Source organism: Lissotriton vulgaris, chromosome 1_2 (genome assembly GCF_964263255.1).
Source record: "Lissotriton vulgaris chromosome 1_2, aLisVul1.2, whole genome shotgun sequence".
Taxonomy (NCBI): domain Eukaryota; kingdom Metazoa; phylum Chordata; class Amphibia; order Caudata; family Salamandridae; genus Lissotriton; species Lissotriton vulgaris.
This window is the reverse complement of record NC_141686.1, coordinates 215,968,171-215,994,100: the sequence shown is the minus strand read 5'-3', so window position 1 is coordinate 215,994,100 and position 25,930 is coordinate 215,968,171. Positions and strand designations below refer to the sequence as shown.

General features: G+C 44.9%; 1 protein-coding gene across 3 annotated transcripts in view; it reads left to right on the top strand.

Moving 5' to 3' along the window:
• Positions 1-9,770, top strand: part of LOC147735033 (ciliary neurotrophic factor-like) — a 550,327-nt gene extending 540,557 nt beyond the window's left edge. For 2 of the 3 annotated variants that reach the window (XM_086953133.1, XM_086953131.1), the window contains exon 7: positions 6,305-9,770. In XM_086953133.1, the coding sequence (XP_086809259.1) occupies positions 6,305-6,460 (156 nt within the window). In that variant the 3' untranslated portion in view covers positions 6,461-9,770. The remainder of the gene's footprint in view (positions 1-6,304) is intronic. The other variant, XR_015307550.1, reaches the window with a different exon arrangement.
• Positions 9,771-25,930: the final 16,160 nt, after the last annotated feature.

Sequence of the window (25,930 nt, the reverse complement as noted above, 5' to 3'; positions counted from 1 at the left end):
CGGATGCGCCCGCCAGTGTGGCGGCGCATCCTAATGCCACCAACAGGACCCCCGCACAAATGGCAGGTGGTCCCATTCCATGACAGGATGGCGGGCGGACAGAGTCACCCGCCATCCTAATGACCCCCTTGGTTTTGAAAATTCTCGTGAGATACCAGCAGGAGACTGGTTAGCCCACAAAGAGTTTTGCCAAGGGAATCTTTCTACTGTTACCAGTCTCTTGCTACCTAATTGTGAGGTGCATGTTCGAATGGAAAAAAACCCACAAATGTGATGCGAGATTCTGGCAAACCACAGTTCACCACCAAAGCTTAATCTTAATTTAAAAAAAATTAACATGGGATTTCCCAGATTTTGCAAGCAAAGGTATGCAATTTTGCAACCTCTTTGTTCCCTCTTTTTTATATCTATAGAGTCTGACTTTATTCAGAAGGGACTGTATCCGCGAATGGGACGAAGCAGGAACAGAGTGAGGACAGGTGGGGTCATTTTTACAAGCCCCTATTGCCACAGGAACGTAACTTTTGACGCCGTTCCTGTGGTGATGGGGGCTTCGCCTTATTTACAAGGTGGCGTTAAGCCACATAACATGGCTTAGCGACGCCTTGTAAATAAGGCACCCTTTCACGCTATACCTAGCGTGTGAAAGGGGTGGGCAGTGGTTACTGTGGTGGGTGTTCCACTGCAACACTCATTGATTTTGATGTTGCCCCCTATTTACACGGGTGGTGTTAAAAAGAGGCAGTGCCAAAATTAAGACCAGAGAATACCAGGTCTTAACATGGCAAAACAAGGAGAAATGCATAATTTCTCCTCTTTATGTTCAGGAAGGTTCTGCACATAAATAATCATTCATGGCGATGTGCTGTTTCAAAGTGTGCTGCACAATGCAGCACACATAGAAGTTATAAATTGCCAATCTGGATTGTTTATGAGCAGGAAGAGACACATTCATTCTAGGCAACTTAATTTAGCGCCAACCCAGGGGGGAATGCAGGGATGCACCGTATTATTGTACATACGATGCATCCCTGCGTTTCTAAAGTGGACGGGGTGGGGCATTAGCAGTTTTTGAGCTAACCCGGGCTTCACCACTTGCTTGTAAATATGCCCCCTATATTTTAACTCTGTTAGTCTCTGGAGCAGATTTAGCATTATTCCACGCAGCGCAGTGAACCACCGTGCTGCGCTGTGCTACCTGAAAGGGCAGGAATGCACTGTATTTAACATGATACAGTGCATTCCTGTCCTTCCCTTGCACCGTGGCGCAAGTGTGCCTGCATTGCAGACAGGAATGTTTTTGTGCAGGAGGACACCTTCCTGCACAAAACCAATCCTTCGAAGCAGTTTCCTCTTTCTAAATGGTCTGCACAGTGCAGCACACTTAGAAGAGGAAAAAACGAGGTGAAACGATATTTCTCCTCGTTATACCTGCCCTGGGGTTGTGTAGTATTTTGACGCTTCCTCGGGTCTACCAGTAATGGTAAATCAATGAATGCGCCAAAATCGATTGGTGGATGCGAGGGAACACCCAAGCTTCACCCATGGAACGTGTCCCCGGGGCAGAGTCATAAAATGCAGCAATTTTCGCTGCGTTGCGTTACCCTCAATTTATCAAGCCAAGCGGGGACACGCAAGGTGGCCTTGCAAGACTTGATACATCTTAGTAGTTGCATTGCCCTTGCGCTACCATGCCGTGCGCAAGGGCGACGCAACTCAAACGTATGGCCCTGTGAAGCTGCATTCCTATAGAGAAGAAAAGGGGGCAACAAAGAGGCATCGGTTCATGACTGGAAGCAGAGTTCTTGAAATTCCGCTCAGTTTACTGTCCCTGTGGGGCTCCACCTCCCTCCTCTACCCATGCACGGCATCATTGTGACTGTTGAACTGGGAAGAGACCACAGACGTCTAGAGTGACTGAGAGGGAAAGACAGACTATACGAGATGAGAATCTAGGAGAAAGAGAACTCTTGTCTCACTGGAGATGGAGTCTGCATCTCATGGCTCTGACTGTGCTTTGTGAGGTACAGCGCGCAACACAGCGGCAGCCCCGGGGAGGATGCAGACCTACTCACAGGTGAAAACAGACTCACAGGTGAAAACAGACTCAAAGGTGAGAACAGACTCACAGGTGAAAACAGACTCACATGTGAGAACAGACATACTCACAGGTGAGAACAGACATACACACATGTGAAAACAGACATACTCACAGGTGAGAACAGACTCACAGGTGAGAACAGACTCACAGGTGAGAACAGACTCACAGGTGAAAACAGACTCACAGGTGAGAACAGACATACTCACCGGTGAAAACAGACTCACAGGTGAAAACAGACTCACAGGTGAGAACAGACTCACAGGTGAAAACACTCACAGATGAGAACGGACATACTCACAGGTGAGAACAGACATACACACATGTGAAAACAGACATACTCACATGTAAGAACAGACTCACAGGTGAGATCAGACATACTCACAGGTGAGAACAGATATATTCACAGGTGCAAATAGACATACTCACACCAGACATATTCACAGGTGAAAACAGACATTCTCACAGGTGAAAACCGACATACTCACAGGTGAGAACAGATATATTCACAGGTGAAAATAGACATACTCACACCAGACATACTCACAGGTGAAAACAGACATACTCACAGGTGAAAACAGACTCACGTGTGAGAACATACTCACAGGTGAGAACAGATATATTGACAGGTGAAAATAAACATACTCACACCAGACATACTCACAGGTGAAAACAGACATGCTCACAGATGAAAACCGACATACTCACAGGTGAAAACAGACATTCTCACAGGTGAAAACAGACATACTCACAGGTGAGAAAAGATATATTCACAGGTGAAAACAGACCTACTAACACCAGACATACTCACAGGTGAAAACAGACATACTCACAGGTGAGAACAGACATACTCACAGGTGAAAACAGACATACTCACAGGTGAAAACAGACATACTCACAGGTGAGAACAGACATACTCACACTTGAAAACAGACATACTCACAGGTGAGAACAGACATACTCACAGGTGAAAACAGACATTCTCACAGGTGAAAATAGACATACTCACAGGTGAGAACAGATATATTCACTGGTGAAAATAGACATACTCACACCAGACATACTCACAGGTGAAAACAGACATGCTCACCAGTGAAAACCAAAATACTCACAGGTGAAAACAGACATTCTCACAGGTGAAAACCAAGATACTCACAGGTGAAAACAGACGTACTCACAGGTGAAAACAGACATACTCACAGGTGAGAACAGATATATTCACAGGTGAAAACAGACATACTCTCAGCAGACATACTCACAGGTCAAAACAGACATACTCACAGATCAAAACAGGGAAAACAGACATACTCACAGGTGAGGACAGACATAAAGCAAACATACTCACAGGTGAAAACAGACGTATTCACAGATGAAAACAGACATACTCACAGGTGAGAACAGATATATTCACAGGTGAAAACAGACACACTCACAGCAGACATACTCACAGGCCAAAACAGACGTATTCACAGATGAAAACAGGCATACTCACAGGTGAGAACAGATATATTCACAGGTGAAAACAGACACACTCACAGCAGACATACTCACAGGCCAAAACAGACATCCTCACAGGCCAAAACAGGGAAAAACAGACATACTCACAGGTGAGAACAGACATACTCACAGGTGAAAGCAAACATACTCACAGGTGAAAACAGTCATACTGACAAGTGGAAACAAGCAGGAAACATCCTTTACACCGCATGCTTTAATCTGCATGGTATTACACTGCATTTTTTACTCCGCATTAACTTTTACAAGGCAGGACTTTACACAGTGAACTGCTACAAAGTAACGCAACCCTGGAGTTAGAATAGTAATTGCTTTGGAATGGGGAATGCGTTGTAACAGATTTCGTTGTAAAGCCCTGCATTGTAAAAGTTCATGTGGAGTAAAACATGTGGGATAATAGCATACGGAGTAAAAAAATGCGGATTAAAGTCTCCTATTCAAACAGCCATACTCATAGATGAAAACAGACATACAGGTGAAAACAGACATAGTCACAAGTGAAAACAGACATACAGGTGAAAACAGACACAGTCACAGGTGAAAACAGACATACAGGTGAAAACAGACATAGTCACAGGTGAAAACAGACATACAGGTGAAAACAGACATACAGGTGAAAACAGACATAGTCACAGGTGAAAACAGACATACAGGTGAAAACAGACATAGTCACAGGTGAAAACAGACATACAGGTGAAAACAGACATAGTCACAGGTGAGAACAGACATACTCACTGGTGAAAGCAGACATACTAACTGATGAGCATGACAGCTCATGGAATTACGTTTTCTCATTTCTGTCTTCCGACTCCTCTCTGGGGTCTCACGTCATTCAACCCTTTACACCTTTCTGACGAGCCAGTGACACTGTCTGCACTTAGAAAGCTGGAGACGACATCACTAACAATAACTAGAATGCATTTCAACTGACCAGAGAATGCCACTCCAGTTTAGCATCGAGCTAAAGGTAGTAAAATATCAACAGTTTACAAACACCTTTATGCAGTGCAAGTCTATAGATCAAAAACATGTAACTGAAAGTTGTGAAAGGTGGGAGGATGTTGATATGGAGAAGATGCGTTGTTTCCTTCAGAGGGTGATGAGTTCAGGAATACATTACTCACGTTTCCTAAAATCACACTCCTAGTTGCCAATCTTCTACAGGAATGTGCAACTGTGCGACAGTGTCCAAGACTGCATGAGGGCCAGTTAGAATCCTAAAACCCACCTTGCTTGTTAAGTCCAACAAGTACTTTAAAGTGATATTGGAAAAAAATCCAAATATGGTTATGTAACACATAAGTGCTTGATGAGATCTATGCGCAAGCAGCATTAGCATAGGAGAACCTATTTATGTTTTCATAGTACTCACCCTTAGAAGAATGAAAGGCTGAGTTGGGCATTCCGACGGTGAACAGCCATGACAACGTGGGGATTACCGCGCACTGCCATTACAACGCAGGAATTACAACGAAAGTCATTACAACGACTTTCGCTGGAGGGCGCTCTTGGATAGGGAATAGTTTAATTTTCTATCCAACTCCTTCCCTACTGTCAACGTGGGCTGGAGTTGAAATAGAAAATTAAACTATTCCACTATCCAGCACCCTCCAGCGAAAGTCGTTGTAACAACTTTTGTTGTAATTCTTGCGTTGTAATGGCACGCGTGGTAATACCACGCGTTGTCATGTCATACAACCCAGATCAGGACCGTGAAGAAGAGTAAATATAAGAAAGAGGAGGAGCCCTGAAACTGCGTCCAATGTATATTTTTCATGTTCACTGTAATCACACTAGTGATATCTGTTTTCAGAATTTTTAGAAACACGGGGCCTCATTTACAATATTTTGACACACGGCAGCGTAGCAATCCTTCCTGCTCCGCTGCCGTGCACCAAAAGAAAAGAACAGGAATGCGCTGTACTTACAAGATACGTCACATTCCTGCCTTTTTTCCCTGTGCTGTTGCACAACGGGTGCCATCTTGCAAGGCTGTCTGCATTGTAAGGGTGAATTTCTATGTGCACAAAAACAATCACAACAGGTGTTTACCTCTTTCTCTGAGTGCTGCAGAATGCAGCACTCAGAGAAAAAGAAAAAACAATGAAAAATAAAGGTACCTCTACCCCTGGGAGACGCAGGAATTCAACATATTTGAAGGTTTATCAAACCATGATTGCTGCGTGGGAACACCCACAGCAACACCCATGAAATGCCACTTTCACACAAAGTAATGCATGAAAGGGGGCCATATTTACAAGGCCATGAAAAGACACACAGGGTGGCTTTATGTGGCCTTGTAAATATGGGCAGGCACACTGGACCACCAGTGCATCAAAAAAAGTGACTCACAAGCGGCGCACAGGATTGTAAATAAGCCCTGTGATGTTTATTAACTAAAAACATGGCATTTGGAAAGACAAGACAGTAAGCAACCAGCATACAATAGTTTGGGATTCCTGTATCCTGGGACAGAACCCTTTGGAGTGATTGCTGCGCGATATAAATAAAATTTTACATTACATTACATTACATTCTTGGTGGGTAAAGAAATCTGGTTCTGCGCGCTACCATAGATGCTGTTCATGTACATGTAGCAGCTGCTGGTGTGACAGATTCTTGGTGTTACCTGCAATATGCACAACAAAGTCAGTCTCACTAATATCCACCTGATTTCTGTTCACTTTTCAGCCTGCGATCGTTTACCAGCCTCTGCCTGTCAGGGAGAACGCCGACATCTCTTTTCAGACCTCCTCTCCCTCCGCGGACCAGAAAGCAGTGTGTCCAACAAATGCTGAAAATGGCGGCCAACACTCTCAGGAATTATCTCACAACATCCATCTGTGACCTCACGCTACAGATCGCCGCCGCTCCACCCCCATTTTTGAAATGTGAATTGTGGAACAGCAGCAATTCCTCCCCCTGAATCCTGTGTATACAAGCAGTGGACAGACACAGTTGAAGAGAAGCCCATGCAAGGACTGGTAGAACTGTCACCTGGTAGGTTACAAAAGACCTGGACTAGACTCTGCCTCTTTAAGACTCCTCTTCGACAGGACCCCGCCCACCCCTCGTGCTAAAGACTGTTCCGCAGCTATTCTCAGGTCTCACAGGAATATAATTCTATTGTGAAACTTGAAAACTTTTCTTAATCCAAGAAAGCAAGTAGATTACCAAGGACATAGTTTAGTCGGTGAGATTGGGTGGTGTGAATCTCAAATGTCCACCTTTCCTAACTAAAAAAGCGCTGGGTCGCCGGTTGGATGGGTAAGATGGCGATGCGTCTGGATGAACTGTTCACACGAGGAACAGGGTCTGCACTGATTTACATTCGATGGGCCTTTGTCTAGAATGGAACAATGGCAAAAAAATGATGGCTTGGAATGCTACCTTGAGCGCATGCCATTGGTTACACAATTTGCAAGCATTCTACCCATCATCTTTTTGGTGTTTGATGCCAGCAGTATGCCTGGATACTTGACTCTGGCACAGCTTTCCAAGCCCACTATTGTTTGGGAATTCTAAAAAAAGTTGTGCATTTGCACCCATTCAAAGAGTACATCTATGGGTTCAGATTTACTACTTTTGTGGTAAAACCATCAATATATACATTTAAGTTTAAATCCAAAAGATTAACAAGTTAAAACCTCTTAATGAGAAGAGAACAATTAGAAAAAAACAACACATAAATAGGACATCCCACTCCGGGCCCTCTGACCCAACTATCAAGCCAAGAATGCATTTATTTGGAGGGTTTTACCACAGACCCCCCCTCCCTACATTTATTTGTAAGATGTCCCCTCACACCCCCAAAGCTACTCCCCTATAGATTAAATTAATTAAGAATGCATTATAAGAGAGCATTGCTTAACCAATCTGAGATTTGGTAAATTGTGAACATATGCAGAAAACACTGAAAATGCACCACTGTGTGTTTGGCACATACAAGAATTTGACTGCACTGCTGATGAGTTGGCGCCTACCACATTGTGCAGAGCTACATTGCAAATCTAGAAGCAGCTGGCAAAGCAGATGTAAGTTATGCACAAGCCAGATGCGGAGCCAGGGATGCCGCAGGGTAGAGCTCTGTTGTGACTGTGGTAAGCCCTGATCCTTGGTGCCCTGCCAAAAATATTTACTGTGAATATGTTAAGTTTAAGTACTGTCCGAAGAACCCATCTAGGGAACAGACTTCAGAAGAAATCACAATTTATTGTAGTTGGGCCCGATTCACAGAATTAACTTAAGACTCAATCCTAAACTTGCTACTATTTTGGTATTCACAGAATGCACTTACTACTTTTGGTATTCACAGAAGTTAGGATTTTGTCGTAAGTTTGTCTAAAGACAAACTTAAGGCAGACTTAAGACAGACTTAAGACAGATTTAAGACAGACTTAAAACAAAATCGTAACTTAAGTCTGTCTTAAGTTTGTCTTAAGTCTGTCTTAAGTTTGTCTTAAGACAAATTTAAGACAAAATCCTAACTTCTGTGAATGCCAAAAGTAGTAAGTGCATTCTGTGAATACCAAAATAGTACTAAGTTAGAATTGAGTCTTAAGTTCATTCTGTGAATCGGGCCCTTTGTTTTCAAGCATTTATCTTGTTGTTCATGCCAGAATAGGTCGTGAAAACACACCTGCACATGCATATTATGACACTGAAAAAAAGCTTTCCAAAAACACCAAAATAGTTTATTATTTCAACCACTGTCTGCGGTTTCGTTTGTCTTGTTGGGGTGAAGAAAAGGATAAGATGTGAGTAACTTGTTTTTATGCTGAAGGACGACCCGTGCCTGTTTGTGATTTATGATGGTTACTCAGCCGAGACCACGGTGTGCCTGTTTTAACGGTGCGTTTGACTGGGACAGCTTGCGAGAATTAAATATTTGATAAAAAAAAATACATCTGCGCATGTGCAGGGCTGTGTGTGTAATGTTTCTAAAATTGCTTTCCAAAAATATTCCTTTTGTTTTAAAAAAAAACCCATCTCAGAATAGCCCTAATTCTACTTAGTCCAATAACCCATATTCAGGCACAAACCAGTCCTTTTCTTGAATTGGGATAGTGACCGAATGAATTACTCTATGTAGTACCTGGTTGAATGTATGCAAGAAAATACCACATCATTCTGAGGACTCAATGTCTTGTGGCAACGCAGCGCGGTGCCACAAGACATTTTGCTGCACTGTGCTTGTTTCAAAGCACAAGGATAAAACATATTAACATGTCAAACTGCTTCCATGCGCCGGCGCAGAAACCCTTTAACCACGGTGCATGGCCTGCGTCTTGGGGAGATTGTTTTTGGGCAGGAAGGGCCACCTTCCTGCACAAAAACAATACATTGAGGTGATTTCCTCTTCCAATGCATGCTGCAGATGCAGCACACATTAAAGGAGGAAAAAATGAGGAGAAATGAAAACATTTCTCCTTGTTGCGCCTTGCTTTGCCACCCCTGGAGTGGCGTAGCATTCTGACGCATTCCAGGTTTATGATTGCTCATGGTTTATTATGTCGTAACACCTACAGCAACACCCATGTCACGTCTCTAACATGCAAAGTGTTGTGTGAAAAGTGGCGATATTTACAAGCAGTCGTAAAGCCACGCAGGGTGGTTTTTTGTATGCTTGCAAATGTCACACAGCAGGTTGCACCAGCGGCGCAAGGGGCTTGTAAATAAGCTCATGAGTTTCGCAGCTTGAAACATGAGAACATGTTTGGTATTGGTACGTCACCCCCTTCTGCAGTTGCACACCAGCAATCAAATAAGTCAAGAGCTATGAAAAAAAGGTATGAAGCTATTTGGTGACTGTTTTTGCTAAAGGGGTCACAGCCACACCATCTGTTTGGATAGAGCCACTTTTATAAATTGTTCAGCTGCAATTACGGTAGATGGGTGAATTATCTTTGATTGGCATCCACTCGTTTCTAACAGAGATTTCCAGCACCTCCTGCACCCACAAACACTTCAAGAAGTATAGTGCAAAGAAGGAACTAGCAGTGACTGAGCTGCTCAAGGAAATCACAAAGAAGACAAATATCTTTGTGGCACCCCTGACCAGTGGTGCCAGAACAATGCTTACAGTGGGGTCCTGGCCATCACTTGACTTAAGTGCCTTAATTGTTCTTTCCACGCTGCTAATAAAAATATAATGAGATATTTGTACTTTACTTTTTAGAGCAAACATCTCTTTGTTTTTGTATTATCTTATAAAAACTATGGAATGATGGCTCATCGGTTATGGTGGAGGCAAGTTGCCCCACTTATCATTTTATTTGTCATTACTCCCAGCTTAGGTTCATTCTGGAGCGGGCCATCCTGCCGAGCACCACAGTCCGGGAGGAGCGTTTGGGCACTTGTAACTGTGCATGTCTGTTTGGCCACCATTTTAGGCCGGACAAACAGACATGCGCGCTCATGCACTCATGTTTCTTCCAACCCAGCTGTGTTGTACAGCTAAGTTGGAGAAAAGCCACAGACTCCCTGGGCTTGAACGAGCATCCAGTCGGCCCACTCAGGTCAATCAAAGTGCTGCTCTCATGCTGGTGTTACCAGCGTCAGAGCAGCGCTGGCTGGTATTACCAGTATGAGAGCAGTGCTGCAAATTTCCCCTGGGAACCTGTGCAGTGTGACCAGCCTCAGAAGAGGAGCACTGAAGTGGCGGCTGCAAGAGCAGGTAAGTTTCTTTTAAATTATTTTCCCCTCAACCCATCACCCGTCCCTCCCACCCTCTGCATTGCCCCACTACCTCAAAATTGGAGCAGCCACCACTACTATTCGTACTTTTTTGCCGGGGAAAATTATTATCAAATCATGCTCAGCTAGGGCAGCCTATAACATGTGTTATTTGGGACCACGGTGCCCACCTCCAGATGGGCTCTGGGTCTCTTTACGACTTAGGTCCAAAGAAAAGTGTGTTTAAACATAATGTTCTGAACGCTGCTGCCGCCCTTGATTTCTTTTTGGTAGTTTTTCTTTTTATTGCACTTTCTCATCTTGCTTCCCTCCTCTCACCTTCCTCCTCCCATTTTCCATACATAGTTTATCAAAGAGAACAAGTGGGAGGGGGAAAAGGCTAAATTTGGTTTCGCCCAGGGCGCTCTCTGAGCAACGCCAGGTCTGATGCCAAGCTCCACTCAAGGGACTCTGGGTACAAGTATCCCGAGCAGAAAAGCAAGCAAACGTTATCTGAACCTATAAAATCAGGGACTGTGAGACACAGCGTTACTATGCCTGGGACCTTTGACCCTCTACGTGCCCATGCTGATTGGCAGGTACCAGGTCTCTAAGTGTCAGGTTGCTCTGGTTGTTGTTTAAACTTCTCCTATAACATTCCAGTGGACCAAACAGTTTGAGCAATAGACTGGTTGTTATTGTACATGCCTATTTATAACTGTTCAGACAAAGTGCATGCACAAAGAATAGTTGTTCCTGCGGCTGGGAACAGGTTCCAGAGGGTGCGGCCGCAGCCTCTGAACTGCCTGCTCTTTTTTATAGAAAGACTGGCTCCAGGTGAGAAAGGAGCATATTAGGGCTCTCGGTTTAATAGTCTTTTTTGCTATTTCCATCTGTATTTATCCATTTTTCTTTTTTGCTAATTTTATCTTTATTTATCCACATTTATTTTGAGGTTAGTGAAAAAAAAAAGCTGAAACTTGTAAATTTCCACATTTATTAAACCAATAGATTAACCCTGGGGGTAAAACTCTGCTCCGCCTGCAGAGTTTGCGGAGTTTTGGCACCTACGCGTTACACGTAGAATGCGGAGTTACTGAAAACTCTGCATTCCACAAAATGCAATTTCGCACACACACTGTAGCGAGTTTCAGGGATCCCGGCATTTGCCGACGAGATTTCCTATCCGTTCGCGTGCACCACAAGATTTGATAGCTAGCCGCACGGTCCTGCGAGATTGTGCGATCGCGAACACATCATTCGGACGCGCCATCGGACATCCAGAGGAAGTTTTGTGAAGATCGCGATGAAGAACATGCAGAATTTGCAATCTGGAGAAAAATAACTCTCGGGCAGCATAAAACGTTCTTGAAAATGATGACTTGGATGAAAAAAACTCCTCAGATTGACATTTGGCTGTACTCTTTTGTGCAGGGAGGCCTTTTTCTTGTTTTAACTTTATTTTAAGAGGAAGGAAGGGCCCCAGAGTCTCCAACTTCCTGTTCCTGTCCAGCACGCTCCTCCCAGTGCTTTGTCCATGTTCTTTTCACTTTTCATTTGGATTTGGATTTGGAGCTGGAAGGATCACTCTTTGATCAATAACAGTTCCAACATTATAACATTAATTATGATGCACAAGTCTTAAACAGTATATGTTTACTTCATTTATTTTATCTTTTTTTTTAATATATCAAATTCTTCCACAATGATTTTTTTGTCAATAAATGTATATATTTGTTACAAATAGATACATTTTTGTTGAAATCCATTTACAGTTGTCATACTTCATATCATTATTATTTTATACACATATATACAGATTCCAGATTCTTTTGTTTCCAAAAGAAATTTTTGGATAATAAATCATTATAATCAAACATTAAAGTGATGATGTGCAGGGACTGGCGACATGTTGTCAAACTACGCGCGTTTGGGCTAGGCCTTCGTCAGGACTCCGTCACAGTGATTACTAAATGAAATAGACAACAATAATGTCTACAATTAATAAGCCCACTAATGACCAAGAATCGCCACCAACCACCAAAAGAGTTTCATATTAGAAAATGCCAGTGCAGTGAAACTAAGAAGCCTTTGGTGATTTACACAGGTGGTACTTTAAAGATAAAGAAAGAGAAAAGATTGTGGCTTCCTAGAAAACTAGTAAGGAAGATAAAATAAAAAAGAACATCCCTTATAACCCTCTTTAAAGCCAACCTAAGAAGGCCTCAACTATGAACACCATAATAATGCGTGGCCTACCTATTGTTTGGTCAATATTCGAATTTCAGCTTTGGGATATGTGGCTGCTAGTTCCTATTGATGAAAATGCCGGTCTTAACAAGTACTACCTATATGAATACAGAAAGAGAACAAAGATGCATACTGATTGTGGTTAATGACCCGCTAACTTAATGAGAGCATCACTACATTGGGTAGAAAATTACCTTAAATTCTAAGTCTGCTTGCGTAGAAGGAAACCCCTATAGTTTCTCTTGTGCCACAATAAAATACACTGATGTATATAGATAGATAAAAGATTACGGGCTGGAATTCCCGGCCCGAGTGCGGACGTAAAGTTAGTAGTCTTAAATCTATTCTGTGAATCCCAAAAGTAGTAAGTTCACTCTGTGAATCCCGAAAGTAGTAAGTGCATACTGTGAATACCAAATAGTAGTAAGTTTAGGATTTAGTCTTAAGTTCATTCTGTGAATCGGGCCCTGTGCCTAGATTCCAACCATTTATACGAACATTTTTCATGTGGGCGTGGTCATCAAATGATATGCTTATGGCCTTGAGTGAAAATTGTTCTAGTAGTATCTCAGTGCAATTCCGCTCCACTATGTGGCTAGAATAAATTAATAAATGGCAAAATCGCAAATTAGTAATGGATAATCCACGGATTTGCTATTATGATGTTGTTAAGAACCCTTGCACTCGGTGGCCATGGCCTCCTAACCGTAACTCGTAATGGCAAAATATATCTATAACCATTCACCAAACTTTATACCTACCGAGGGCCCTGTTTTTATTGCCCTTTGTGTTTAAAGTGAAACGCTTAAAGTAACTCGATCATCAATGATCATGCTCCTCCCTGGAATTAGACTAACACATAGGGAACATGCCATCTATATGGTGACCTCTGTTAATATAGAGGAACTTTAGCGGCAGGAACTCAATGGTGAGGGTGTCATGTCCTACAGATGCATCACAATGTAATAGTTTTAAGACAAGCGCAACCCAATATAATCGCAATGATTACGCTGCCCATTTCACATGTATCTCTCCCTTTAATTTCCTTCCTAAAATACTAGGCTTACTGTCCGTATCAATAGAGGTGCCTATCATGGAAAACGCTGGTTCGCATCTGTGGTGAATGCCTGCCATTTTATACTCACACTCTTCCGGATTTGTCACATATTAATTACTTGCGGTTTATGCGATGTAGAAAGGTCTTTATGGAAGTAATTGCGGGCACCATATTTGAATGGTTCCTAATGTGTATGGCACTTTGACCAAATTGACTAATTGAAATGATAGCATCAGAAGGGGAATATTTCAGTATTAAATCTTTTTTATTGAAAAATGTAAAGCATACACAAAGAAATAAACATGCAGGTGTAGCCATCGTATCCTTTAACAGTGCTAAATCCAGGACTCGAAAAGGACAAGCTAAGTCCATCAGTGTTAAAGTGGACCTGTGCCACTGTAAGGAAGCCTTGTATATGCTATAAATGGCAAGAAAAAACAAAACAATATGGAAAACCCTAAACCCTTCCCTTCCCCCAGTGGCGTCACTAGGGTTGGTGTCACCCAGTGCGGTAACTCATGGTGTCACCCCCCGCTATTTATTACGCTAAGAAACATGAGGTGCACAAATGTAGGTTTGTCTTGTGCAAACGTCTGGTAATTTCACAGAATACTACAATTCCTTTACTTGATCCGGACAGCTTTATGCGCAGGGTATGTTAAAATAAGGAGTTTTACACCCCTTTTAGGTTGTTGAAATGAAAAGAACAAAAAAGAAAAACCAACGGGGCATATTATCAAGGACCAGTGTTAAAATTATCGCTGTTTTATCGGCAGGAAACTGCTGATAAAACAGCGATAATGGGCTTGATAATACGCCCTTGATAATTCCCATAGAAGCCCATGTTCTGGTGTTAACATGGGCTTTTATGGGAATTAACAATGGCGTATTATCAAGCCCATTATCGCCTTTTTATCGGCAGGAAACTGCTGATAAAACGGCGATAATTTTAACACCAGTCCTTGATAATATGCCCCAACATTCCTCCAATTCCAAAGTCAAGTGGTGCATCTATTTTCAGCACCAAATACCAATCATAGCGAAATATTGCGCATCTACAAAGTAAACACTGCATCAGGGCCGAAAAGCAGGAAGCGCCGTGAGCTACAGACAAGGCAATGAAAGGGTTCTGCATAAGACTTCACTCACATAATAAAAACTTAGCACACTTCTGAAAATAATGACAACATAAAGCATTAAATAAAAAATTGACGGTTTTACTGCAACACTTCTGAAGTCCTCCTCAAGAAAGTTCCACATATCTACTTGGAAGGGTTTACGTTTACTACAGAGCTGTATATAGGTTACGGCCATAAAAAATTGTTTTTGGCCTATGGCCCTAAACAATGACACTGCTTGCAACTCATCATATTATGTACTGACTAGCAGCCCGTCCCGACGTTGTCCAGGTATGAATTGCTGCCGGCCAGTAGTATATTGTTTTGTAGTATTTCGTTTTGATAGCATTTCTTATCTGTGACAGGCCTGTGAAACGCTCAGATTCACAGTGCACTGCTGATGCACTTAAGAGTGTGCATTCAGTAGTGTGTGAATTCGAGTTTCCTTACTTTATTTTTCCTCGCAATATTATATAGCGCAAACTCGACAACATGGCATGAGCGCAATTTACATTACAGAAGAACACATTAATTTGTGGTAGGCACGGGGAGACAAAGCGATTTGCCTGGAATCATAGGATGTTGACCTGAAGCAGAGATTCGAACATAGCTCCCCAGCTCTAAAGTTCGCAATTCTAGAACTTGTGGCGGGAGGTGTGTCTAAAAGTGTATGTCGTGCTGGCCATCAATGAGAGAGACCTGTGCATTTTTCAAATCGGTGGTGAAAAAATATGAGTATGTTGCTGGAGATGTGGGCCGCCGTGCCACCAATGTACTTACCGGGGGAGGGTAAACACCCATTATTCCGCGACTTTCTTTCCGCAGACCATCACTCCGCATACTTTCATTATGAAAGTACCATGGCTCCGCAATGCCATTATAACGCATGGCATTACATTTTATATGCTTTTACCACGCATACATTTACAACGAAATTCGTTGTAAATGCATGAATGGTAAAAGCATGTTTTTTTTAATGTTCGGATAAGGTAAGTATAGGTATTGGGGTATATGTTTTGGGGTACTGAGGTATATGTTTTGGGGTGTTTGGGTATTTTAAGGGTTCAGATATAGTTTTGGGTTATGGGGTACAGGGGTAGTTTTAGCGTTTAGGGATAGGTATGGGTTTTGGGGTACAGGCGTATTTTTAGGGTTCAGGGCTAGGTTTGGGTTTTGGGGTATAGGGGTATTTTTAGGGTTCAGGGGTAGTTTGGGGTTTTGGGGTGCAGGGGTATATTAGGGTTCAGGGGTAGGTTTCGTTTTTGGGGTACAGGGGTATTTTTAGGATTTAGGTATAGGTTTGGGTTTTGGGGTACAGGGTGTATTTATAGGGTTAAGATGGTTAGTGTTTAAGGGTGTTGGGGTATTTCAAGGGAGCAGGGTGAACACCCAGAGCTGGAATGTACAGAACCTGGGAAGAAAAAACAATGAAATATTTGACACAACACGCGCCCCGCACCCGCCCACACCCCCAGCACACGATATGAGCCCCGCATCCCCAGCACACAATATGAGACATGGCATGAAGGGCGGAATGTATAAACAACAGTTGATGGACAGAATGCAGAACAATGTCATACATTCACCCCAATACAGAGATCTGGGCCTAAATCCATCATTTTGTTTGCACTCCACACCACCTCAGCCTTGAACCTGTGCCTCATGGGAACATTCCAGGCCAAACTGCCAAGCCATGTCTTTCCTGGACCGGACGCAAGCATCCCAAGACCAATTTCTGGCTATCAGCTGTCTTCAGCCAGGATAGTGGTGTGGAGAGCATGGGACTCACGTCTGAGCATACCCATACCACTCGGGGTGACAAATGCAAAAACAACAGTTGATGGACAGAATGCAGAACAATGTCATACATTCACCCCAGTACAGAGATCTGAGCCTAAATCCATAGTTTTTTTGCACTCCACACCACCCCAGTTCAGACATGACCATATGCAAATCAGCCTTGACCCTGTGCCTCATGGGAACAGTCCAGCCCGAAGGGCGGAACGTACCACACGCCCCCAACATTTGTCACGCCCCCCAGCACAAGCCCACAGCACAACGCAGACACGCCCACAAGAGACTACTTTGCTGGCACGGTTCTTTTACTTTTTAAATGTATATGGTGGGCGTCTGCATAGCCTATGCAACTGCCCTTTCCAACGCTGTATTGGGTGTTGTGATTGGTGCTGTGGTTCCTGAGATTACCCGCCTCAAAGGTTTTTGGCTCTCTCTTTATTATATTAGTATGGATGAACACTTGAATCTTAGGGTCGGCATTCAGCCCCAAAGCATTGTCTGCCGAAGACACCACAATGACAATGTGCTGTGGGCAGGGTGCTGAGATTGACACATGCGTGTAAAATGAGACAATTGCGAAAATACAATAGTTTTCACCAACTGACATGACTCAGAACTACAACTCCCAGAATGCACTAGATTGATTATTCAAACGCCCAGGACTCGAACACCGTGCCTCCAAAGGTACAGAGTGGCACACTAATGTGAGGCTCTTTATTTTTTGCCTAAATCTATGCCATTTTTTAACTTTCTCCCACCGTCCCATGCCATGTGCGGCATCTTTAAAGAACCGCAGCTTTTTAGCTAAAAATGACACATTGCGTTCTGTGGTTCTGGGATTATAGTCCCTCCTCTAGAAAAAGCCTTGGAAATGCCTAGCATGCAAAGTTCATTAGCTAAAAGCTAGATATAACTAAACGCTTCATAAATTACAGATGACACCGAGTGGCTAGCAATGTGCATTTTTGCTAGCTTCTTATCTAAAGTATCACTCGCTCAATTCACTTGCTGACTGATAATTTTTGGATGTTAGACTTCCTGCCGTGCTATTATGGGCTCAGACTAGAACCATCACGTGTCCCAGGTCTCAAAGTACTTCATCATTTGAGGTTTTCTTTCTATTCTGTCACATGTAATCCACTTTAGCCTACAAAAATACCAGGGGCCCGATTCACAGAACTAACTTAAGCCAAAATCCTAAACTTACTACTTTTGGTATTCACAGAAGTTAGGATTTTGTCTTAAGACAGATTTAAGACAGACTTAAGACACTTAAGTTATGATTCTGTCTTAAGTCTGTCTTAAGACAAAATCCTAACTTTTGTGAATACCAAAAGTAGTAAGTTTAGGAATTTGTCTTAAGTTAGTTCTGTGAATCGGGCCCTCTGTCTACAAGTGCCAGAATACAAAGAGAAAAATATCTGAGTTGGATAAAATATTATTAGATTGGTGTGGGAAAATTAGGCGCGCCGTCAGTCACCTGCAAGCTCTGAGTGATATGTACCTAGTAGGACCCATTTGTAAGTGGTCAGCTCGATATATAGCCCGGTTGGTGGTGTATGTGGCAGTGGCATTTTTTGAACCACCCACCCCACTGCGCGCGCAACTTTTTTCCTTACCTGCCCTTCACCTCCTCTACCGTGGATTTTCCTCTTAACTTTTCTCCGTTGGTGCTTCACGCAAAAGCGTGCCGTTCCTTGCGTGAGTGACCTTTCAAACATCGGCGACGGCTGGACGCCGACGTTGTATAGCTAATTGTAATTGGACAATAAATAATCTTGGCCGGGTAATGGGTTCCTCGGTGTAGGAGAGTAGGGTCTGCTATCCTATGGTCACCCCAAATTTTTGCTTTTTGCTTCACTGGTTTCTGACTTAATGTGGCTGTGGGCCTGCTAATCAGACCCACAGCCTGCTGTTCTCTCTCTAAATTACTGCCAATGCACTTTAGGTGCATTACGAATTGGAACTGGTTCACCTTATTGGCCCCTGTAACAGTGTACCTTAGGTACCCAGGGCATAGGTGTTTCCAAGGCCTACCAGGGGCTGCAGCATGTATTGTGCCACCCCTGGCCTGGCCTCCATATTTGACACAACTGGCTGATCACTCAGCTGGGGTAAGTTGGTGTAATCACCTCTTACTTAGGTACAGTATGCCTGTGCCTAACCCTAAACTGGACACATATGTTCCTATCAGCCACTCCTATGGAAGGCCTCATCAATCCTGGAGGCCGAGTGCTTGGAAATATGTGAGATGGTGCTCTAGCATGAGCTGAGCCTGTCTGCAGCTGTCGGGAACCACTCCCTAAGCTGTTCCGGGATATTGCCATACCATATACTCTTAAGTGCATTATAATCCTCGAGGACAGGGCTGAATAGAATCAGACATGCCCGGGGCACACAAGGTGTCCCCGTGCATAGGCCAGTCCAAACCGGTCCTGGGACTTTCCAGGCCCAGGCCTGGCGAGGAGCTGGACAAAGGTAAGGGGGTGTAACCGCCCCCCTTCCTGGTTCCTCCCAGAGGAGGGACCTAGTAGGTGATCCACCCCTCAGATTGGGAATAAGAGTGGGAGCAGTGCCATTGCACGGCAGATCATCCTGAATCAACTTTAAACAAAGAAGAAGACTGGACTTCGACATTCTGCTGCTGAGAAGACTGAAGAGAATCTCCCTTGTGGCCTAGGAGTGGCCACCCTGTGAACACAGGCACCAACCAGCAACTCAACGTCTGCTTTGCCGCCGCCTCCCGCCGGAGCCCGAGGCCAGAGCCTGACAAGACCCAGACTCCCAGACCTCTCAGAGCCCGATCCACAGTCCCTGCAAAGAAGGGACCCGTGGAGGCGCCGAGTGACGTGGGACCGGACATCTTGGAAGACACTCGAAAAGCTGACTGCAGCATCTGAGGCATCCTCGACGTTGTGCTTTGGGGACTGAGAACCCCCACCACGGAGCAGCCCTTGCACCGAAGAAGAGCCCTCCAGCATCTCCACGATCTGCGTGGGGCCCTTTTGCATTGTGCCACTCGACGCGCCATCCCGGCCACTAGCCACGTGGTCAGCGGCGATCTTGGCGACAAAACTGACAAACTACACAGCGGGTCTGGTTGCTCCAGACTCACCCAAGCTCCTGTGAAAAGGAGCACTCGCTCTGACCTTGCTGGTCCGAGTGTTAAGCATCTTTCGATTCCTGCGTGGCTTGCATTAGCCTAGGCCTGTTTGCTCCGATCAGGTCGCCGACACTGCCAACAGCGAGAAGCCTGCGTGGGACAGCTTGTGACCGACTCCTGGACGTCCTCGACCCATGATGTCCACGTGGCTGCAGAGAGAAGCTACCCAACAACGCCTGTTTGCACCCGACATCGCCTGGTTCCAATCTGGTTCCACGGTAGTCACTGGCTAGTGACTTTGAACATTGTCCCCTCTGCTTTCAGGTCTTCACATCTTCAGATCCACCCTTGGATCCACCGGAACTCTTCACATCGAGCCGCCTGCAGCATCTTCAGCTCCAAGCACCATCGACCAGCGTGACGAAACCCGACACTACTTCGACCCTGTGCACCCGCTTCCTGTGGGTGAGGTAACTCAGCTCCGCCGGTGTTCCTACACTGGTACACATCTCAAGGGCCTGTGTCTTAAGTTTCAGCGTTCTAGGTCACTCGGAAGGTTCCTAACTATCTAACTTTGTACTTTTTACGCACCATAGACTTTACATTGGAAAGTGCGTGCACTTTGAACACTGCACCCGAGTCCCGCGGGCCTTTCCCGACTTAGTCACTGCTAGTCTCGAATAGCTCCAGCGATTCCCAAGGCCCTAGGCCTGTTCCCATTCCGATTGGTATCTCTTATACCACTTTCTTAGTATATGGTTTAGGTGGCCCCTAGGGCTCATCCATATTGTGCAACTTTTGTGTATTTTAAACTGTCTTGTGATTTAACGCTTGTGCTTCTGTGCTCATAAAGAGTCCAGGGGATTTTATAGTTAATAAATCAATATATATTTTCAATATATATCTGTGTGGTGTCCCTTTCATTTGGTATTCAAGGGGGTTGTGTATGGTATTACAGCTGGTTTCACATGCCTTTCAGAGTTTAGCCTAAGACTGCTTTGTCCACGTTACCACTAGGATAACTGGTCTACAAGGTTGAATTACAACCAATCATCATAAGGGTTGCTTGGCATGGTACAAAGTGATCACTAGAATTAGTGAGCATTATATACCAGGCCAACTTCTCACATTGGTGAGCAGCGGATTGGGATCTGAGCTTGCTGTTGTTTTACCATTACAATCTTTGAGATTATCATTTGAAAGATCATACAGGAACCTGCTAGGTACATATAAAACAAGACTAGTATACTTAAGTTCTACTGAACTTAGTTGTTGTAGAGTGAAGGGAGTAGCACACCCTGACTACAACTACTAGATAGGTTTAGTAGGTAAACACCAGTGTAGGTAGATTGCAACACATCCACCCACACTAGAGCAATGTCTGGAGCAGAGGGTTCCACTGGGAACATCCCTGTTGAGAGTGACCCTCCAAGGGCACCATCCAAATGTGCTATTTTTTCCTTTAAGGAATTAAGACAGCTTTGTGTCTTAAGGGGTCTGAAGACAGGGCCTTCCCCTACTACAGACCACCTAAGAGAGCTCTTATACCAGTCTGAGACTCTAAAGCCCTCTAAGGCAAACCCCACAGGGGATGCTGAAGGAGGCCATCCTTCAGAGGATGACACTGTAGACACCCCTGTACCTATCATCCTAGTAGATAAGGAAGCCCCCATCACTGGAGCTCCTCAGGTAGATGAGGAGGAAGAGGAAGAGGAAGAAGAGGAAGAGGGGGGATGCAGTGAGTCAGATGATGACAGAAATAGTCAGGTGCTGGTCAGTAGACTGAACCAGGCTAACTTAAGCCTACTTGGGAATGAATCTGGTAACAACCCATTCAGACCCCCAGGTGGACTTAACCAGAAGCCTAGGAGGAGAAGGACTCACTCAGGTGACTCTGACAACTCCCATGCTTCTAGAGGCTCTCATGGTCATTCCAGAAGGGAGATGACTAGCCCTCAGAGAAGGGAACATGAGGCCAAAATGAGAGAGGCTGAGCTTAGGATCCAGAAGCGAGAATTAGAGGTTGCCCTGGTCCAAGAGAGACTTGCTAGAGCAAGACAGCCTAGAGAGAGTGGGGTAATAGAACCCACTGGTGGCAGCAATATCCACAAGGATAACGACAGGTCTTTTGATAACAGAAACCTGAGTAAGATTGTGCCCCCCTACAAAGCTGGGGATGATATCCATAAATGGATCACTGCAATGGAGAGAGCCTGCAGAGTACAGCAGATCCCTCAGGAGCAGTGGGCAGCAATCTTGTGGCTCTCCTTTGAAGGTAGAGGCCGAGACAGACTCCTCACAGTTAGTGATGGGGATTCTAGAAACTACCTGGTCCTGAAGAGTGCTCTGATTGATGGGTTAGGCTTAACCACTGAACAGTACAGGTTAATGTTCAGAGATACCCAGAAGACACAGACTCAGGACTGGTCTGAATTTGTTGAGTGTGCCACTAAGGCTCTGGAGGGATGGTTGCTGGGAAGCAAAGTTACAGACTATGAAGGATTGTATAATTTGCTGATGAGAGAAAAAATTTTAAATAATTGTCAGAACCAGCAGTTGCATCAACATTTGGTTGACTCAGATTTGACCTCTCCCCAAGAATTGGGAAAGAGGGCAGATAAATGGGTAAGAACCAGAGTTAAGCAAAAGAACCAGAACCAGAACCAGGGTGGTGACCAGAAGAAAACAGACCAGAAGGGTGGGGAGCAGAAAGCTAAAGACCAGAAGTCTTCAACAGGGCCCCAAAATGATACAGAGGGTGGGTCCCAAACTTCCAAGAAGAAGAAGAAAGAAGGTCAGAAGAAACCCTGGTGTAAAACTTGTAAAAACACCTCTCACTGGACAAGTGAGTGTAAAAAGGGTGGAGCCCCCAGCACTGCAGCCCCTAAGGCAACTGCACCCACTAGTACAGCTAGCAGTGCTGGTCCACAAACCAAGGGGGTAGTGGGTATCACCTTGGGAACTGAAGGAGATTCTGACCTAGTCAGAACCCTTACACAGGCTGTTCTGATTTGTGAAGGGGACATAGATTTGACCCCTGACATACGTTCCAGTAACCTGGGCAAATACAGACAGACGCCTTTGATTAATAACAGAGTGGCTCAAGCTTACAGGGACACATGTGCCAGTGTCACTATGGTGACACCTAACTTTGTGGACCCTGGACAATACATGCCAGGTGATAATTACCTGGTGACCAATGCCAGCAATGTCACTACTACACATAGTGTGGCACTTGTTAACTTTTCCTGGGGAGGGGTAACTGGCCTAAAAAGAGTTGTGGTTAGTGCTGATCTCCCAGTTGAATGTTTGTTGGGCAATGACCTGGAGAACTCTCTATGGTCAGAAGTTTAGTACAGGACTCATGCAGAGATGTTAGGGATATCATCACATGTCCTTGCTGTGACCAGGTCACAGGCCAAAAAGTGCCTCTCTGAACCTCAGGTCTTGGATCCTGGAACAATGGACCAAGCACCTTCCAAGAAGAAGAACAGGAGGGTTAAGGCTGTGCCTTCCCAACTGCCTGCAAGTGAGGATCAAGCTTCACAGGAAGCTGGTCTTGAGACCCCTGAAGGAACTGTCTCTGAAGAACTTGAACCTGGTCAGGTTGAGTTTCTGGGGACAGGGGGACCTTCTAGGGCAGACTTGGGGCAGGCTCAGTTAACCTGTCCTTCTCTTGAACCCCTCAGACAGCAGGGTGCTGCTGAGGCTGCTGGGAATGCTCAAGGTGCCCATAAAGTTTATTGGGATGAAGGACTCCTTTACACAGAGGGTAGAGACCCCAAGCCTGGTGCCACCGGAAGGTTGGTTATACCTCTGCAATTTAGGGGTTTCCTTCTCACCTTAGCCCATGATATTCCTCTAGCAGGACACTTAGGCCAGAACAAGACCTGGGACAGGCTTGTCCCTCACTTTCACTGGCCTCACATGTCTGAAGACACCAAGGAGTTTTGTCGCTCCTGTGAAACCTGCCAAGCCAGTGGTAAAGCAGGTGGAACAACAAAGGCCCCCCTAATACCACTACCTGTGGTGGGGGTTCCCTTTGAAAGAGTGGGGATTGATATTGTAGGTCCAATGGATCCCCATACAGCATCTGGGCACAGGTTCATACTGGTGGTAGTGGATCATGCCACCAGGTACCCAGAGGCAATTCCACTTAGGACCACAACAGCTCCTGTTGTGGCCAGGGCCTTACTTGGAGTTTTCTCCAGAGTGGGGTTTCCTAAGGAGGTAATATCTGATAGAGGTGCCAACTTCATGTCAGGATATTTGACAGCTATGTGGAAGGAATGTGGTGTCAACTACAAGTTCACCACTCCTTATCATCCACAATGTAATGGGCTTGTTGAGAGATTTAACAAGACCCTAAAGGGCATGATTAAAGGATTACCTGAAAAGCTCAGGCGAAGATGGGATATCCTACTGCCCTGCCTTTTGTTTGCTTACAGAGAGGTCCCTCAAAAGGGGGTTGGCTTCAGCCCCTTTGAATTGTTGTTTGGGCACCCTGTAAGAGGACCCCTGTGTCTGGTGAAGGAAGGATGGGAGTTACCTCTCAAAAAGCCTAAGCAAGACATAGTGGACTATGTACTTGGTCTCCGCTCCAGGATGGCAGAGTACATGGAAAAGGCATCCAAAAACCTTGAGGCTAGCCAAGAATTACAGAAAGCTTGGCATGACCAAAAGGCTGTCCTTGTTGAGTTTCAGCCGGGACAGAAGGTATGGGTGTTGGAGCCAGTGGCCCCAGCAGCACTCCAAGACAAATGGTCTGGACCCCATACAATTCTGGAGAAGAAGGGAGAGGTTACCTACTTGGTGGACCTAGGAACTCCCAGGAGCCCCCACAGGGTGCACCATGTCAACAGATTGAAGGCATATGTCAGCAGGGAAGACATGGGCTTGCTCATGGCTACAGATGAGGGACAGGAGGAAGAGAGTGACCCTCTCCCAGACCTGCTCACTCAGAACCCTGAGGATGGCTCAGTTGATGGTGTGGCCTTAGGTGGCAGCCTCACTGAACATCAGCAACATGACTGCAGACAAGTTCTACAGGCATACAGGCATATGTTCTCATTGACACCCAGTCAGACTAACTGGTGTACACATGTGGTGGACACTGGTAACAGTCTTCCTGTAAAGAGCAAGATTTACAGGCAACCTGACCACGTCAGGGACTGTATAAAGACTGAGGTGCAAAAGATGCTGGAATTAGGTGTCATTGAGCCTTCAGAGAGCCCCTGGGTTAGCCCAGTGGTTCTGGTCCCCAAACCTCACACCAAAGATGGCAAGAGAGAGATGAGGTTCTGTGTGGATTACAGAGGACTCAATGCTGTCACCAGGACAGATGCACACCCTATTCCAAGGGCAGATGAGCTCATTGACAAGTTGGCTTCTGCCAAATATTTGAGCACATTTGACTTAACAGCTGGCTACTGGCAAATCAGGTTAGCTGAGGAGTCTAAAGCCAAGACAGCATTTTCTACCCCTAGTGGGCATTATCAATTTGTGGTAATGCCCTTTGGTTTGAAAAATGCACCTGCCACCTTCCAAAGGTTGGTGAATCAAGTCCTCACTGGGTTGGATGACTTTTGCGCAGCTTATCTGGATGATATTGCTGTCTTTAGCTCCACCTGGGAGGATCACCTGGTCCACCTGAAGGAAGTGGTGCTTGAGGCTCTGCAAAAGGCAGGCCTCACTATCAAGGCAACAAAGTGCCAGATAGGGCAGAGCAAGGTTGTATACCTGGGCCACCTTGTAGGTGGAGGCCAAGTTCAACCACTGGAGAGTAAGATCCAGACCATCAAGGACTGGTACCCTCTCACTACCCAGACTCAGGTCAGAGCTTTCTTGGGCCTGACTGGGTACTACAGGAAGTTTGTTAAGAACTATGGGTCCATTGTGACTCCTCTTAATGATCCGACATCTAAGAAGATGCCCAAAAAGGTTCAGTGGACAGTAAACTGTCAAAAGGCATTTGATGACCTGAAGAAGGCCATGTGCTCTGCACCTATCCTGAAGATTCCTGACTACTCAAGAGAGTTCATTGTCCAAACAGATGCTTCTGAGTTGGGAGTGGGAGCAGTGCTTTCACAGCTTAATGTAGATGGCCAGGACCAGCCCATTGCTTTTATTAGCAGAAGGCTGACCCCCAGAGAGAAACGTTGGTCAGCTATAGAGAGGGAGGCCTTTGCTGTGGTGTGGGCCCTGAAGAAGTTGAGACCATACTTATTTGCCACTCACTTCAAGATTCAGACCGACCATAAGCCCCTCTTATGGCTTAATCAGATGAAGGGTGAAAACCCCAAACTACTCAGGTGGTC